This window comes from Oryzias latipes, chromosome 10, assembly GCF_053564925.1.
Source record: "Oryzias latipes strain Hd-rR chromosome 10, Olatipes_Hd-rR_3.1".
Classification (NCBI taxonomy): Eukaryota; Metazoa; Chordata; class Actinopteri; order Beloniformes; family Adrianichthyidae; genus Oryzias; species Oryzias latipes.
In genome coordinates this window covers 24,356,667-24,374,721 of record NC_136246.1, presented here as the reverse complement: position 1 = coordinate 24,374,721, position 18,055 = coordinate 24,356,667, and the positions used below count along the sequence as shown (strand labels likewise).

The 18,055-nt window shown below is 38.0% G+C and overlaps 1 protein-coding gene across 23 annotated transcripts in view; it reads right to left on the bottom strand.

The window, feature by feature from the left end:
* The window catches only part of ablim3 (actin binding LIM protein family, member 3), a 43,002-nt gene extending 29,046 nt beyond the window's left edge, over positions 1–13,956 (bottom strand). For 14 of the 23 annotated variants that reach the window (XM_011480372.4, XM_011480376.4, XM_011480378.4 and 11 more), the window contains exons 1-2: positions 12,633–12,928; positions 2,759–2,893 (exon numbers count right to left, since the gene is read on the bottom strand). In XM_011480372.4, coding sequence (XP_011478674.1) covers positions 2,759–2,893; positions 12,633–12,654 — 157 coding nt within the window. In that variant the 5' untranslated portion in view covers positions 12,655–12,928. Of the gene's footprint in view, positions 1–2,758; positions 2,894–12,632; positions 12,929–13,530 lie in introns of those variants that run through there. The other 9 variants (XM_011480375.4, XM_078953649.1, XM_078953653.1 and 6 more) reach the window with 2 other exon arrangements.
* Between the last annotated feature and the right edge of the window lie 4,099 nt (positions 13,957–18,055).

The following is an 18,055-nucleotide window of genomic DNA, read 5'->3' as shown; positions in this document are numbered from 1 at the left end:
CATGCAACATGTTTATAAATGGGTGGCACCCTGAACAATAAAGCTTTAGAAAACTGCTGGCTATGCAGAAGCCTGTTCTGGACTGTATGTGGCAGTCTCATAGCACAATAACGCCCAATCATTGATTCTGGGATGACAAAACCTCACTTGTGAATGAACCGACAGAGTTGTCTGGTAGCTTTACTGAATTATTCAGATCAATGATACAAGGAATCAAAGAATCAAAAGACGTAAACTGAAATTACACTAAATGATGATGTAATGTTGAGGCAACAGAAACAGCCTCCCCATCCCCCCTTTTCTTCTCTGTTTCAGTGCTCCCCCTTTTCTCAGAGGCACCAAACGGAGCCTTTTGATTGGTTAATTCCACCTTAGAGATGCTGAGAATATCCACCAACCAGGGCCCAGGTGTCCCTTCACATAGTTACCACAGCAACCACTCACAACCACAGAGAGCGCGCACACATATGATGATGTGCACACTCAAGGGCATCAGTTCATGATTGTATGGTGTGACTGAAAGCTGGAGTTTTCAAGCATGTTCAATTTACAAGCCATGCTTGTAAATTTTCGTGGAGAAAAACCCGGCAGAGCCGGTTTGAAGGGACAAAGAATTATAACCTGAAATTATAAATAAAATAAAAATATATTGAAATAGGAAAAAATATATAACTATAATTGGAAAAAATAAAACCGATAGTTGTAGATTTTGACTTACACGAATATGTTTGGTTAACATAAACAGTAGAAAATGACTATTTACTTGCACAACTCAGCAAACATTCACACCTGGTGGGTTTTAAATGTTATTTTGACACTGAGCACAGGTGCTTTACGTTGGCAAGCAGCATGAAAAATGGTATGCTTCTCCTCCTTTTGATGACTAGTTCTAACTTGCACAGATACCTTACATTCACAAGAACCTGGATACTGAATTTATTGTCAGGAGATGCACATTGTTTTGCAAAGTATTAACTATACAAGATTAATACTTTAGTATTATTTTTCATTAAACAGTATTTATTTCTCAAGTTCATATTAAAGGTTTGTTTTTCCCAAGAAATTGTTTCCCAAATGCTTTTCTGGACCAAAAATAGTTACTTGGCAATAAAGTTTCTCCAAAACAAAGTGGTTAACTAACTGAGCGTTACAATGCAGTGAGTGGTCCTGGCTAATCCTGCCCTGCTGAATGGGTGATTATGTCACTGCTGAGTCTATTATAGGTTACTGATGTTCCCACATAGCACTGCAAAGCTAATAAAGTTAATCTCTTTAGGCAACTGCTTCAACTGAAGGAAAATCCTTTACAAGATGCAAGAACAACAAGCTACGTTAGCAGGTGCCAATGTGCCCCACAGTCAAGTCAGATCTATTCCAATTCCCACCGCAGGAGAAAAACTCTCAGTCTAAGTAATGGCAAATGGAGGATTACTATGTTTCTGACAATATATAGAACAGACCAAAAGTTTTGACACACCTTCTCATTCACACAGGGAAGGTGTGTCCAAACTTTTGGTCTGTACTGTCTGTGTGTGTGTACAGGTGTGTGAAAAAGAATGTGGTCAAAAAAGATTTAATTATCTCTGTCTTTGAAAGAAGTTTTTGCCTCACTGAAATTAGTAAATAGCAATAATGGTCAATAATATCTAGGAATAGACACGGTCTAATGCTTTCACACCGGAGCTTTAGCTATTCAACCGTTTACGCACTTAACGTAATACCAACAGATTCTAAATTGTAGAAAAGCAGGCTTGGGCTAATATATAAAATTGCACAGCACTGAAGTGCTTACCCAAACCATGTAAATCAGCTAATTCTGTTTTGGAGAAAAGCAGCTTTGCGTCATAATGCAACACCAATATCATAGATAACACCGATTTGCACCAATATGCAACACATTACTAACGTAAAGGGTTGCATATCGGTGGAAAACCGATATAAAAAGCAACTTTTCTCTACGTCAGAATCAGCTAAGTTATGGTATTTCAAAGAGCACGTGTTATTTAGGAATCACCGGCAACATCTCCGGTGTTGAAGCGGTAACACTTATAATGTATATTGTAAATAAATCGAGGTAAATCTCTTTTCTAAGTACTGCTTTTACACTAGGCCAGTTTGGCCCAAGCTACATTTTGTTTCCTTGGAAAATCTACTTTGTTTGGGAAGCGTGTGAGCTTACATTACAAAATATTTTTTACTATGTTATATTTAGAATTATATTATACAATCATATCATCTTATATTTAAAAATCTTACAGGACTCTGTGGAGGAAGTGTTTCGTTTAAAAATATAATGACTGATGACTTATGGAAGTAGAGCCCCCGACCAACCAATTCGCAGGAAGCTGCTTCCCACATATGAAGACAGCTGGAAAACAAAGGTATCTTCCCTCTTGCACAAACTATAGTGAACCTTGGTGCAGTTTACTACAGTGTGATTTCCCAGGAGTCCAAAAAGACAAAGAAACACAGAAAGTTTTAAAATTACTCAATGATAAATATTGTTTTGCATGGAAATTAAAGTTAGAGAACCGCCAAGACTAGCAGGTTTTCTTTTCAGTTTTTTATGTTTTAGGTTAAAGCTTGTTTAATGTAACACTGCTCTCAAATGATAAGCAATGGTGGTTGTGTAATGAAAGGGAACCAGGTAAAATGAAGGTGTGGGATTTGTTTTGCATTACCCGAACATAGATCAAGAAACCCTGCTAGTGTTAAAGCTTCCTGACTTTTGTCCTGGGAGATAACCTCCCGTTCTTACCAGTGCAGGTGAAACACTTCACATGAAAGTGAGTTTCTTGGACCCGGACCACCTCTCCTTTGCAAATCTCACGACATCGCTGGCATCGGATTGGTCCAGAGCACTTTTCAGAGCCTGTTGAGCTTTGTTGATAAGCTGGAGACACAAAAAGACACAAAAAGAGTATTTAATTTAATTTAGCCGAGAAGTGTATTTTTAAGGTGGTATTTTTTTCTTACGGGATTAAGCAATGTTCAAAATAAGAAATCCAAATACGATATCAATTTCTTTGTCCACTATGTGAATGTGTAGTTTGGTGTGCCTTATACATTGCAAACATTTGAAAATATACCATTCATTGACAATATAACCTAGATTGTAAACTACAATAATTGTTTTAATGGCTCAGAGTAAATGCACTATATAAACCAAGACTGCCATTGGACTAGGTGGTCAACTGCAGTTGCGTGGTTTGGTACAGATTGTCTGGTTTGTAGAGTGCGGTCTGATTGTACAGCAGACTACAGCCTGCATTGTCCACAGAAAAAGATGAGTGTGTAATTCTGTCGACACTTATTCTGAAGCTGCGAGGTCTGACACTTATAAAGTGGGTAAGCTCCAGTCTCTCTCTCCAACAGGTCTCCATTTTTACACACACTCATACCTCATGAGACACACAGAAGATATTGCAGCGCGACTTGAGGAAGCGGATGGATCCTGTTACCTCATTATGCATTAGCTTACAGGTCCGACTCCTGCAAAGCCGATAGTTATTTCACACAGTCAGGTAAGATTGCCCTCCCATCCCGCCTGCCCCAACGCTGCTTAAATTACGGGCGTCATAAAAGAGGAAAAAGGTTACCGTGATTTATCAACTAAATTATAAATGAGTAATAAAACTAATGTGAAAATAAACCTTTCGGGCTATTGAGAGACTGTTTCCTCCTCTGACCTATAAACAGACTTGTTTTTTTTAAGCCTTACAATATAGACTCTGTGCCAGAACAGCTGGGCTCATTCTCTTATTTATCTCCATCTTCCATAAGGAACATGAGTGGTCCAAGTGTCTGGTGACGGGGATTAATGGAGGCGCATCCAGCTGGCCTGACAACTTGAACAACTCACTGCGGGCTTTTGCTACTCCAGTAAGTGCAGCAACAGCAGCCAGCATATCAGAACAACAAAGCAGCTGGTTTCATCTGAAGAATCCCAAAGGCCTTGCATCACTTAGAAAGTCTATAAGCTGCGTGTATCATGAAGCATGAGAGCTCACTGTGTTCTCTGACTTTGGGAGCAGTAGAATCTATTACAAGGGCACCAATTATTTCTATTTCATCTCTGCTTCATGCTTGTTGGTGTTTTTCTAAATGCCCAGAAGACAAAAAATAAAAAATAGGCTAACTATGATGGTAGCGGACGATAATAAGACCAAAAAATTCAGTATTTTTTTATTCCACACATGTCTTATTTGCACCAAAACACCCAACATGTGAGATATTAGTCTTATGATTAGACAGGGCTCCACAACCGCCACCAACTTGGTCCGATGTTAATAAACCCATTGCTTTCCCAAAATGGACAACAAGTGGGACAAAACAAGCCTGAAACGTACCAAGTAAGACCTAGACCTTACCTTAAGGGTAAGGACCTGAAAGACACCTGCCAACAAAAAGGTCACATTTTAATGTAAAATCCGAGTTTAAACTTTTCTGAGTTTGCATGTCCCCATTGTGGGTTTTCTCCAGGCATTCTGGCTTTATCCCACATTCCCAAATTATGCTTTACAGGTAAACTGGAGACTCTAATTTGCCTCTAGGTGTGGTGTGCATGTGAGTGTGGGTGTGCGAGTGTGGATAAATTGGATGGATGGGCAACTGCTCCCAAACAAAACCATTTTAAATAGGAATTTGAAACGTTAGTTTTAACATGTTCACTTAGCAGGACTTAGATATTTATGTAAATTGTGTGCAGTCCTGTAGTGAATTAGTATTGTTGGCTAATTATGTGGGCTGCACTGTGGGGGAGTGGTTTGCACTTTTGCCTTACAGAAAATTTATCGTTATCGTGATATGAAGCTGTGTAACGCGAATATCGCAAAAGACTGTGAAAATTGCAAAAATGGTTACCTTAACAACAATCTTATGACAGCGTCAAGTATTTCACAAATCTAACGCATTTGATCAATTGCATGGACCCCTTCACATTGTTGACCAATCGGATGAGGCTCTTTTATGTTAGATGTTTGCCTCCCATGTAGACAAGGGTCATTTGGAGTATGATTTAAGCTATGTTGACTCTTATTTAAATTAAACTTTTGCAGTGAAATGGAATTGATGTTTTTGGTTCTTTTGCTATTTGTTCATGTATTGCAAGTTATATCGTTATCACAATGTTGATCACCAATATCGCAAAGCGCAGGTTTTCCTCATATCGTGCAGGCCTCCTTTGTAGGTTAATTGATGACCTTAATTGATGATCCTTAGATGTGAATGGGTGTGTGAGCGAGTGTGTGCGTGTGTGGCCCTGCAACAGACTGGCAATCTGTCCCCCACCTTTGCCAACAGTAGTTGGGTTGGCCCCAGCTTCTTTGTAGCCACAAATTGGATTTAACAAATTCAGAAAATGGATGGACGGATGGATGTTCCCGATTTTTTAACTTTGTAAAAATGTACAGTTAATTCTGTAAATGGCAAAAGCAGAAAAATACTTTTTGATCAGACCCATCTGGTACTACTGCATTCAGGCTGCATCTCCGCACAATCTGAAATTAACAGTTGAGCATTTTTTTTCTGCAGAGCTGTTTAAACGGAGTAAACTGGCAACTGGTCGATCAGTTTTAGAGCATCAGTATTAAATTTAGAGATAGGCGAATGCACCTTAAAAGTAGTTTGCCGAGTCCAAATCCATTACACTTTACCTTTAAACACCAGGGGTAAAACTGTACTAAAGTTGATGTTTCTGACACTTATGATCGCTGAAAAAATAATCAAATAAAAAAAGAATCTGATTTGTATTTGTTGGATCACTGAAGTTAGGGGCAGTCTGTGTGATACACTTACACTATGAAGTAGTCTGATGTAACTGTTATTTATTATACCTTTAGTGTGAGAAATTGATGTAGCAATGAGGGCATAAATCCACAGATGGATGAGAAAATATTTGCACTACGTAGGTTGTTTATTTTCCTGTTCAAGACAGGAGTGTGAGCACAAGAAGTAGGCAAGAATGATCTTTTTCCGCTCGCCGTCTCCCACACTTATGTCTCAGTTAGTTCATTGTTTCACACACAATGCTGGCAGGACCGCTGAGACCCATTAACCTGCCTGATGAACACCAGCCACGGCTCTAAATGAAATTCTCTAAAAAACGTTTATGCTTCTCTTTTAAAAACTAAAATGAAAACATTGATCGAAACAGCCCGGGAATGACAAAATGAGTGTTTATTGAGCATGCAGTCGTAAAAACATTAGTTTGCATCAAAGTCCCACTACATTCATCTTTTGATCTGCTTTTAAAGGCATTTCCAGTGGTCTTTTAATTATAATTATGCCATTTTTAGCCTGAATCAAAAAATCTGTGTTGTTTACATAGTTTCTGCAGAGTGACAGGAGTTTATCAGAATTTTGTTTTGGCTGGAAGTGTTTGTGCAAAGTTGAGCCTACCCTAATTTCCCCTCATCCCTTTGTTTACACTCTCTCCCATTAGCTCACAGCCCCTCACAACCCCAACCTAACACAACCAGTGGAACAAAAATGGGTAAGGGGTCCAATCATACGGTTTTTAACTATAAGACAATGAATCTTTTTGTATGTACATGATGCTTCTTCCGTTTTTTGAAAGTGAATACCACAAAAGCTAAGAAAAGAAAGAATCCAATAACATAATCAGCTTATGAGATGATACATTATGTAACTAAATGTGCCTGTGTTTTCACTCTAAGACGAGACAAAGCTCTGGTGTGTCCAAACCCATTACAGAGATCCTAAAAATCCCACCACATCCACCTACGCTGAGGTGTTGAGTCATCCCTCTAATGATAGCAACCAGACTACAGGTGTAATCCACTGAGTCCACATCAGCACGGAGAGCCTCAGGGGAGCGGCTCCAGCGGCAATCAGTTGATAGCAGCGCAGCGCACCGGTCAGAGAGGCCAGTAGCTTCCCAGGGGACTGGCACTATTTCTGCCCTTCCCCTGACAGCTCAGAGGAACAACATGCCTGGAGTGCAGCCAAAATGGAATCCTGGGTGTTGACGAATCCAAATTATGAGTATAGGAGTACAACAGACTTTCCGTATTTTCAATGATTGCCAAAATCTTAAAATGCTACATTTTCTGTCTAAACAGTAAATGTTTTTTTTATTATTGTTTTTCTAGTTTCTACTCATCTAATGTATATCAATATATATAAAACACTATTTTTCAAAGTTTCTTACTGACTGCAGTCTTGTTTAAAAGTCAATACATTTGTTTTGAAATCACTTATTTTATTTTTGAGCTGAGGCATCCCATCATGGCATGCGGATGCATGTATTTGGCCAAAGTGCATAGACAAAATACATTCCAAAATAACCGTTTTGCTATTTCAAAAGAACATAGTCGTGAAGCTTTGGGGCAGTTTCAATAAGGAAGCTGGACCTTACTTATAGATATGCTGGGTTGTTACATCCCTCTGCACACCATCCTCAATTAGTCTTTCACTTTGAACCAGTAGCTAAACAGCCCGCCTTCTTTTCAGCTAATCACAAAAATATTGTTGTCTTTAAATTCACGAAAGGTTGTCTCTCTCTGCCTTTTTGACGATTCACCAGCGCTTCTCCACCCAGCGATGTTTTAGAACGGTCTGGTCTCCAAGCACCATCAGCGTGTAGGCTCTGGGGTTTATGGTCCGAATTCATCCCAAGCACACAAGACGTCATCGGCCCAGAACCTAACCAAAGATTAACATCTTGCTGTAATACAAAAAAAACTATATCCACATTCATAGTAACTCATATCTCATTCATTCATTTTCTATTCCGTTTGGTCCCTTTTGGGGTAATGAGGCTGCCGGAGCCTATCCGGGCCACTTGTGGGTGAAGGCAGGGGATGCCAGTCTGTCACAGGCTAGAATGTCCACAATCACACACCCATTCACTCTCACACTCATGGACAATTTAGAGTTGCCAATTAACCTATGAAGCATGTTTTTGGATGGTGGGAGGAAGCTGGAGATCCCAGAGAGAACCCATGCATTCATGTCCCCCAGCTGGGACTTGAACTGGGGGCCTTCTTGCTGTGAGGCAAGAGCGCTAACCACTGCGCCACTGTGCAGCCCTCATTATACTCATTATATCTCATTACATTTTTAAAAGAATCAATATTTTAAAGTCCCATTCCGGTCATCTTTTGATTTATTGTAAAAGCATTCCCAAACTGGTGTTTTGCAAAGCCGCAGTAGTTCATTAAAAATTTGTTTCTGAGTTGAAGGCGGGACCAGTGGAAGCTTGTGGCCCGCCCTGCATATTTTCTACATAACAAATAGACTCTTTTTTCATCTATTCCTGATTCACAACAATTTAAATAAAGAAATACGCAGATATTTAAAAAAAAATCTTAATTCATTCTTAATTATAAGGCAAGTATTGATAGAAATGACTAGATTATTTTTCTGAATTCATGTCCTACATCATCAGAAAAATGCCACAACATGTTAAAGACACAAAAAAAACACTTTCATCAAAGTGGGTTTTTATATCTTTATCTATTTATAAAACAGATTAAAAAAGGCTTAAATTCAACTCTGTTCATTTAAAATGTAGCTGGTATGAAAAAAGTTAAGGCTGAAAAAGGGGTTTAAGAGTTAAAGTTTATGAAGTTTTTTAAAATATGGATGTTTATAATTTTCCTTTAAATTTTTACGTTTAAACTTCTTTTAATATTGATATATGACCTAAATATTCAATCACATCTTTAAAAATCTTCATCTTATTTAGAGCTTTTGCAGATTCTCCTAATAATGAATGGTTTTAAAAAGGAGGATAATCCCCACCCCCCCATCAATTACCAATACTTTTGCCGTAAATATAAATGACTAAACACTGTCAGCTTTGTCATGGTAGGAATAACACGTCAATGTAAGGGTGGGGTCATCTAAGATAGCACAAGGGTTAACTGACTAAAAACCTATAAATATCATGAATCTCATCTGGCGTGGATATCCTGAAAGGGTTTTCCAAGACCAGCTGGAGCAGTAAAATGTCCCAAACTGATCTTTTTTTCTGCTGTGGACTGCATATCTTCAACCATTGCTCACTTAGAACATTTTCAGAGTCAGTAGGCTCAGTAAAAATGAGCAAAAAACACTTTTTATTCACCAAAGACTGGAGTTTTCATACTAAGTCTCTCCACAATGAACATCTCTATTATCTGCTCTAAATCTGAGGCAGCCATCGATTGGGGCACTTTGTGACTTCCCCCAATCCCATTTTCTTTATCTATCATCATCTCCATCAGGTCTTGGGCTGGAAACAGCCATTTTTTTGTACAGGAGTGACACAAACACTCCACAGATAAAGAGAAGAGGGTTTGTCTGATCACCAAGTCCTTCCAGAAGCCAAGGTCATTAAAACAGGCTGGGTCCTCAAGGACAGAGCAGAGCTTTAGCACCAAATCAGTTATTTATTCAATTTAACAAACTAAGCTTAGAGTTTACAAAGACAAACACATTTTGGTTCCATGCCATCTCTGTTGTTTGTTTTCCAGGTTATTAATGAGCAGTGTACACCACTGTCAAAGATGAACCAAAATACACATTTTTTTTCCCCAAATTGATGCCAGTTGTTGGTGACTGCAGATAAAAATTCCTTGGAACATCCCAGTATCTGTGTTTGCATCTGTGCATACTCTCCTCCTGCCTTTGTTCCCAGTGTTATTGAGCGGAGGCGCCTGGCATTATGGAGTGATGAATAGCGTTTGGCTCTGCTTTGGACTGTGCACCAGATGAAGCAGGAGCACAGAAATCATAAACGATACGACTCCCCTCCTTCCCCACCGTTGCCTCTAGTTTATTCCCTCATAAAAACCAGGGGAGCGCAGCTGACAACAAAACAGTACAAAGAGAAACCCATCATTGAATCTGCAGCTGCACGTTCTGTTTAGGTCTACATTTTACGCAGCCCATCTGTGGACGAAGATGAGGAGCAAATAATTTATCAGTTCTCAACTTATTAGCCAACAACTGAGCTACTCAGCTGCTACACTTCCTTATTTTTACATCACAATGATGTACTGACTGCGTATACCTGTCATAAAGTTTTGAGTGCAGTTCTCACTGTTCAATTTTTAAGCATTTTTAAAAAATAGTTACATCTATTATCATCATTTTTTTTATTGCCAGCTGTTTTAAGCAATCATACCGAGGCAGATGAGTATTACCTCAACAACAGGGAGACATTTTTTTATTTTTATTTTTTCATTTAAGTTGCAAAGCACAGACTTTCATATCATTTATGCTCCTGGATCATCAAATTCTCTTCTAGTTTCAAAATACAGTCACCCGTGACAAAGTTATCAAACTGTTTTTGCATTTTCAGATCTACAGTAACTAGATCAAGAAAATTCACAAAACAAAAGCTTATCAAATCCAATGACTGAAACACTAAGGACTTATCTAAGGACTTAAAACAAACAGATTTAATATTTTTTTCAAGACATTTGGAAAACTTTTCTGCTGAATGCCATTTTAATTTTTTATTGAGTTGTAGAAGCATCGCTGTAGTGTATATGTTTTGTTAGGTGCATCTCACATAGCTCAACTATGTTCCAGAAGGTATTTTGCTTAAAGACACACTCCGTTAAAATTGTGTTTTTGGTTTTTTGAGGATGTTCTTGTGGCATTTTTCAGATGATGGAGGACATACAGTATATAAAGAGATATAAGCTCAAAATTGCATTCCTAATTATTTTTTTATTGAAATCATTGTGAATCAGGAGCAGACGAAAATATGCAATTTGAAAAAGAGCTTATTTGTGACCAAATCTGTAAGCTCCCCGCTCCGCTATATTCCAAACAAATTGATCCGTGTACGTCTTTGTTTTTCCTCGTCTGAGCTGGTATCTGGATCAAAACTGTTTGCCTACACAACTCCGACATTGCTCGTCATTTTTGTTTGGTTGTGGGGGTGAGGGGCTGTAAGCTAGCGGGAGAGAGTCTAAACAGAGAGCTCTCAGCAATGGGGAGGTAAGGGGGGTGGGGTGGCACTGTGCCAACAGTCCCGCCCACAACTCAGAGGTGAATTTCCAAGCAAATATGTCGCTCTGCAGAAATTGTCTTAGAAAAGACAAGATTTTTTATTTTGGCAAAATAATGCATAGTCATAATTACAGCGGTTCCTTAAACACAAGAGAGTTTTCCCATCACTTGTTATCTAATCTGAACAAATATGAACCTAAAGTGCTAAATTGTAAGATTAAACAAGAAGCAAAGTAGTTTTCTAGAGTGCAGTGAAAGACCATAAAAAGAATCAATCAATGTCACATTTCATAGCGAAAGACTGAGTCAATTCCCAACATCTACTTTTTTAAGCTGTGCTTTAGTCACACGAAATGTTATGTGATTAAACTAAACCAGATCAAAATCAACACATCCATCTAATTAGCCTTCTACCTTTACATCCAGGTATATCAAAGGTTATTCATCAGAACCCAATGCTTCAGCCTAACCTCCATTCTCCTGTAAATTCATTTTTCCAGAGTTATATAGTAAAAATGATAAACTTTATTTATAAAGCACTTAAATTGCCCACACAGACCAGAAGTATAGTAACATAACCGAGAATAAAACGTAAATAATAAGATAAAAACTGATAAAAAGTGCACAAGGATATTGTACATTGTTGAAACAAAACTAAAAACATTACATAAAAGAATAAACTGAAATGTGGTGGGTTAAAGTAAGAGAGGGAACCACTTCTTTGTGTATTAAAGCCAAATTTAAAAAAGTGGGTTTTAAGAGTTTATCAAAATAAAATGATTTGTCTGCCAAAATATGCTTTGCTTTAACAAATTAATTTATTAGTAAATTAAAATAGTTTAGTTATTATACTATAAAATAAAGCTTTTATCTTGGTAGGTATATCTGATCAAAATGACACAAAAACATGCTGTTTTCTTGGTACTTGTGTATTTTAAACAACTTTTAAAAGTAGTTTGAAATAATAGAAATTTCAAAGTAGACAAATAAATTTAATTTTAAATGTATACATATTTTTTTTTCAAATTCCGGTATCTTTAACTGAATTTTCTTTGTCGTTTTTTGTGAATACAGAAAAGAAAGAGCAAAGAAAAACCTGTCAGTGTTGCCTGTGATTTATGGCTCTGCAGATCCCCTCTGGTACTTGAACTCAATGATCTGTATATTGATCAACATGTGTTTTATTGCTCCCTTGAAACACACAAGCTACACTGTACTGCATGTCCTCTCTGACACAAAAACACTCAGAATCTTATATTCTCTGTAAAAATTCATGGGTCTCATCCTCAAACGTTTTGTTTTTTTGGTAAAAGAACATGTTTTTCCGTTTTGTTGGACAACCGTGGTACTAATCCGGCTGACCGCAAAGTAACTAAAAGGTAAAGATAGACATTTAAGATAAAATCATGTTAACAGCCTTTGGGCAATCACACCCAAAAAGTGGGAAAAAAAAACTGCTCAGAGTGCAGCTTTACAGGCCCAGTCATGACTGAGCATGAGCAAACGTGGTCTAAAAACTGGAAAAGGTCCCCTCATGCCTGCAGTGTTGGAAGACCAAAGTTCATGCACCGACCTGAGAGGTGTGAACACACACGCACACACACACACGCATGTTATTAACTTCAGCCTTACAAGCAAACCGTAAGTTTGAGCGCGACACATACCACATGCTGACTTTGCCCTCATGTCTGTGCACAATCCTGTTTGACCACATGCTTCTGATTCCCAGGGACTTTGTAGTTACAACCAAGCTGGCCGTCTGTGCTACCCCTCCGCCCTCGTTGTCAAATGAGCTCGACTACAGATGTGGTCATACTATTTCAATTATACAATAAGCATACATAGATGGAGCATCCCGGCGAGCTCAAGGGCGGACAGGAAGTGCCTGACGCCATCAGTCCCCTAAGTAACCAGGTGTAGATCAAGTCCTCCCAGCAGTACAGACGGACAGCTAAGCTGCAAAGAATTTAAAAACCAAAACATCAACACCCGGACATCTACATAACAAAGTAAAGGCGTGCACACAGATGAATGCAGGAAAGCCCTGATTCAGCTGACAGAGGATCAGAGTCAGCTGACACAAGGTCAGCTCCGTATTATGATTGTCCCTGAGCCATTCTAGGGGAACAGTGACAGAAGCCCCCAGGCTCGCTGTCAGGTTTGTTTGTCATGTGCTGCATCACAAATCTGCACAGCTGGAAGGTCAGAGGCTTCCCATCAAATGAGGACTCTGCTCCTACAATGTACAGGTTTGAGGACGGGTGGGCTAAGAGCAGCTAAGAGTTGTGATGAAGACCCTAAAGTGTCAAAATAAAGTCACTAGGAGCAGAAGTAACATGCTGATAAGAATCTTAAAATATAATGTTCCTCTTGATATATTTAGCTTTAACCCCCATAAATCTGTTCAATCTTCAATATAGTTAATAAACACTTGCATGCAAGGGAAGAAATAAATATTGAAATTGAAAATTGGTACTTTGCATTTTCCCTGAAAGAATTCTTATGGATTTTTAGTGCACTTCTGAAAGATAAAGCGCGCTCAACAACAATCACTTCACTTACCACTGGAACTCATGATGTCCAATGTCTTCTTCTCCAAAACAAAGCTACCTGGTCGATAAGAATCCCATAGAGGACACCATCAGCTTTGTTTCCTAAATCGAAATAGTATTAATGAAAAACGATGTCCGGGCAAAGCAAAGGATGCTCCTCTCTTCCTGACTGCTTCCAGTCCAATTCATGGGAAGGTCTGGGTGGATGCAGGGATTAAAGAAAGAAAAATAATAAGAATAAGGGAACAGAAGAAGAGGAAATGATGTTTTCAGCGGCAGGGTCCGGAATAAAACTCTATTGCTTGCTCATCCGCTCGTCTGTTTATGAAGTGAAACCGGGGGGGTGGGGGGTGGGGGGTGGAACAGAAATACGACGTCGCTCACTTGGATTCCACCTTTTCATTCTGATCCTCCACAGCCGCCTCGCGCTGTCAATGCAGCCGCCGGATGCTCCCGGGCTCATTTCTTTCAAAATAAAATACATCCGTGAAAACTGGAAACCGTATCAATTGCTGTTTGAAACTTCTTTAACCCTGTTAACCCCACTACACATAAAAAAGAATTAAGGGGCGGGGAGGGTAATTGACATTTTTTTAAACTCTTCAAGAAAATCCACACAGAAAAAAATACAACACAATTTTTATGAGATATTACTAGTGTCATTTATTATATGTTGGGATATTTGGTGTGTTTTTCCTCACAACAATGCAGAAATATTGACAAGAATTTCGGGGGGAAATATAACCTTATTTAAGAAGTGTCTAAAATATAATAAAGACGTTTTTACATTGGCGCAAATCAATGTAAAGAATTAATTATCAACCAATGTTCCAATATGTCAATACGGAAAGCACTCATTTAATAAAATAAATAACAATAGATTTGCTATTCTCAACAGAAAGTTTTGAAAATCAACAAACCTTTCCTGCCAAAAGTGTTTTTGAGATTTCAGGGAAACAGAATTTGAAATGAGCAGAGAGGCTCTTCCACCGCCAATAATGCACTACAGGGCTGAAAACACGAACCAAGTCATTTATAATGGGTTTGTAAAGAAAGTTTAAATTATGCTATTGAGATAGGGATCTCAGAAATGTGTGGATCAAATATGATGCAAATGGTTATATGGGGTTAAATACTTTGGCAGTTATAGAACTTGACAGAAACACTGAAAGCCTGGACATTGAAACCACCAGAAAACATTAGAATTAAAGTTTTAAAGGATTAGCAGCATCTGAACGATTAAAAGTTTGGACAATAGCAACAGTAATAAATAATGAAAAAACGTTGAATAATAGCAGAAGACATTTTGGGTTGGGGAAAAAAAAGGCATGTCACCATCACCCATCCATCCATTTGCTAAACCAGTTTTTGGGGTTGCGGGGTTGCTGGATCCAATCCCAACCACTGTTGAGCAAAAGCAGTTTACACCCTGGAAGATTTGCCAATCAATCGCAGGGCGTGTTCTCTTTGCCTAAAATATTGTTTTTGGGCTAAATATATATTTTTTGACTTTCCATTGAAGGTTGGAAATCATAACACTTAAAATGTTATCAATGAGGCCCTAGGATCGTGTTTTGTTTTTTATATATTTAAAAAACATCAACTGTATAACTTAATTTTTTTACTTTTATTTCTTGTATCCATGGTAGTTTCACTGCTTTTATTTTTAGTCTTAATTACCACATTTATATTATTTTGAGGAGTCCAAGTACCCCTATTCAAGAACCACACATATCATTTCGCAAGTGCTTCTTAGAAGGTGCTAACATTGGCTGTTTAATTTGATCTGTTTCATTTAGTACACTGCATTTCTTTATTTAATCAAATTTTCCGACTGCTTTTTATGTTTTTTTGTTGTTTCTTTGTGAAACAAATCTATTTCCTGTTTCATTTTCGTCCCATAGGTGTGACTTTTTTAACTGTTTCATCTATTTCTGCTAGGGGCATTAAAAAGTCTATAAATACTGTAATATCTGAGGCATTAATAGATTATTAGTAATCTAATTTGTTTGAGATTGATTGTAATTAGTAATGATTTACCTTTAACAGTTTTCTTGTGTGTTAATTCTTTTTGTTTTCTGTTTTGTCTGATTGTTTGTTTGTTTGTTTGTTTTTTTACATTTAAAAAGAACAACTAGGTGTTAGCTTCTAATCTTTAAGAAACTCATTAGAAAAAGAAATGTATAAAATAGCTTTTAATAACTTAATAATAATTTCAGTCTGCTGACGTGGGCTTGCTGCTAAAACTGTTAAGATGCTGCCCTCTGCTGGTAGATTAATGTAAGTAATTTTGTTAATTTGATTTTCGATTTGGAGGAGATATCCTATTAGAACACCAACTTCACTGTACTTTGCCTGGAGTTAAAAAAAATAAAATAAAATATGTTCTCCATAGATTTTACTGATAATAGATGAACAGTCTTGTGACATGGCTCAGAGGTTAGATTTGGAGCTTTAAAGGCAGTAAAGGATTCATTAAAGCGGTATAACATCCAGCCAAAGTTTGAATACATTATTCAGCCAAAGAAACTCACTAGAAGTCTGTTAAAATTAATATTTACTAATGAAAAAACAATTATTACTATTCAATTCAAAAAAGTATGTTTTCTTAGTTGATCAAGAAATTATTTTGCTCAAAGCCTCGGCCAAGAATCCAGCAGTTCAATCATGAAATACAATCAGAGTTGAACAGAAAATAACAATTCAAAATATGTAGATTTTTTGTATCTTTACCAATTTCTTTAATATAAATGTAATGAATATTTGTACATACCAAAAGCAGGTAAAACTATTAAAATTATTTCAATAAACATGAGCACAAATGTTCGAAAGATGCCGATTCAAAAGAAAGTTACCATTTCAACCTTTACAACTACAAATGAGGGTCATATGAATCTGTACATTGTTCTGTATGGCCAATTTCTGTTTCTGAAAAAAGGCACGATGCTTTACTTAAAAATTCGCCTACATTCGTCTTCATGGGCCTGTCACTGACCCTCAAGGAAGCTCTGGTTCCGAAACTTGTAGGAAGCTGGACAATGGTGGGATGTGCACGGTGTTGCCCTATTCTCACCTCTTCAATTCTAAAGCAGTTCCAGTCTATTCCAGCTCTATCTGTAAAAGACAGGCTTTTCTCAGAACAGCAAAGTAAAATATGCCCAAGGCTGTAAAGATGATGATTTACTTTAAGTACTAAAAGGCTTGGCTTCGATCAACGCTAACTATAGTTGTTATTGATAATGATTTACCAAAAGGACTCATTTTTATTGGCTGTGTATGCGTGGAAGGGAGGCAGATTTTTTTCTCTTCTTGTTTCAACCCCACATTGTGTTTTTGTACTCTGGGGCAGAAAAACAGGAAGGTGTCTTTCCTGTGCACAGAAGGCAGTGGGTTAAAGACTGTCGGGTCAAGAAAGTGCTACCACTGTTTAAAAGGACAACAGTGGATCCACAGCCAACAATAAAACACTGGAATGAGCCTGAACAGAGTTTGGTCACTCTTCCTGTCGAAGGAACTGCCTCACCAAATGTCCTCAACAGAAAAACATAAACAAATCATCAAAAATAGATCTTTATGGTTGAGGTGCTAGCACGCGGTGCTTGTTTGCAGTTTTTTTTTTTTTTTTAATTTGCAATTCAAGTGTATTGCTGCATTGTTTGACTTAATCGTTGACCGATGATCATTTTCTTGGAGGTAATGACTCCTTTGTTTGCCCCACAGAGGTCATGCGTTCTCAGTCAGTGGAAGTGATCAGTAATAGGCTGCATTCTTCACTAAGTCGGAAAAATCCTTGCTCTTTGTTCATCCGCATGGCCTGGGTTAAAGTACAAACACTCCCACACACAACCCCCAAAATTCTTAGTGCTACCATGTTGCAATCTTCATTGATCCTCATTTTGTTGTTGTAAAAAGTGCACCAAATTGCATGTCTTTCTGTGCCACACACACACACAAAGTCGCTAACAGAGCAGAAGAAATGATCCGTGTCCTGGAGCTTTGCACAGTGAATTGCGCCATCACATGACCACATGTCCAGCACAGTGCTGATATTCAGGGTGACTTTGTCATGGTCTGATTGGGGGCTGGAGACACAGTTAAGTTTACCTTTTAAAAAACAGACAGAAAAAAATCCCCCAAAAATGTGACTTGCAGATATAGGTTCACTCAAGTTAAGCTTTTAATAACCTTAACAGATTCATTTCCTTGTTACGTTATTGTCTACACAGAAGTATACACACAAGTCCGGGAATTGTTAATTTTTTTTTTAGCTGTTTCCTAATGAAAACAGTTTGGGCAGGTATGTTTGAGGCTTACCCTTGGAATGAAGTCAGGTGAGTCTTTCAGTGAAAGGAAATGTTGTGATTGCAGTGTTTCAAGTAAGACTGGTGTGACTCGTGTTTCAGAATAACAACTTCTCCTGCGGTAGCTTCTCTAAAAGCAACAGGTTCCATCTTGATGCATGAAACTGCAAAAATAAAAATAATCCCATAACATTTCTGTCTCATCAGCATTTTGGACTCATGACTTTAGACTTT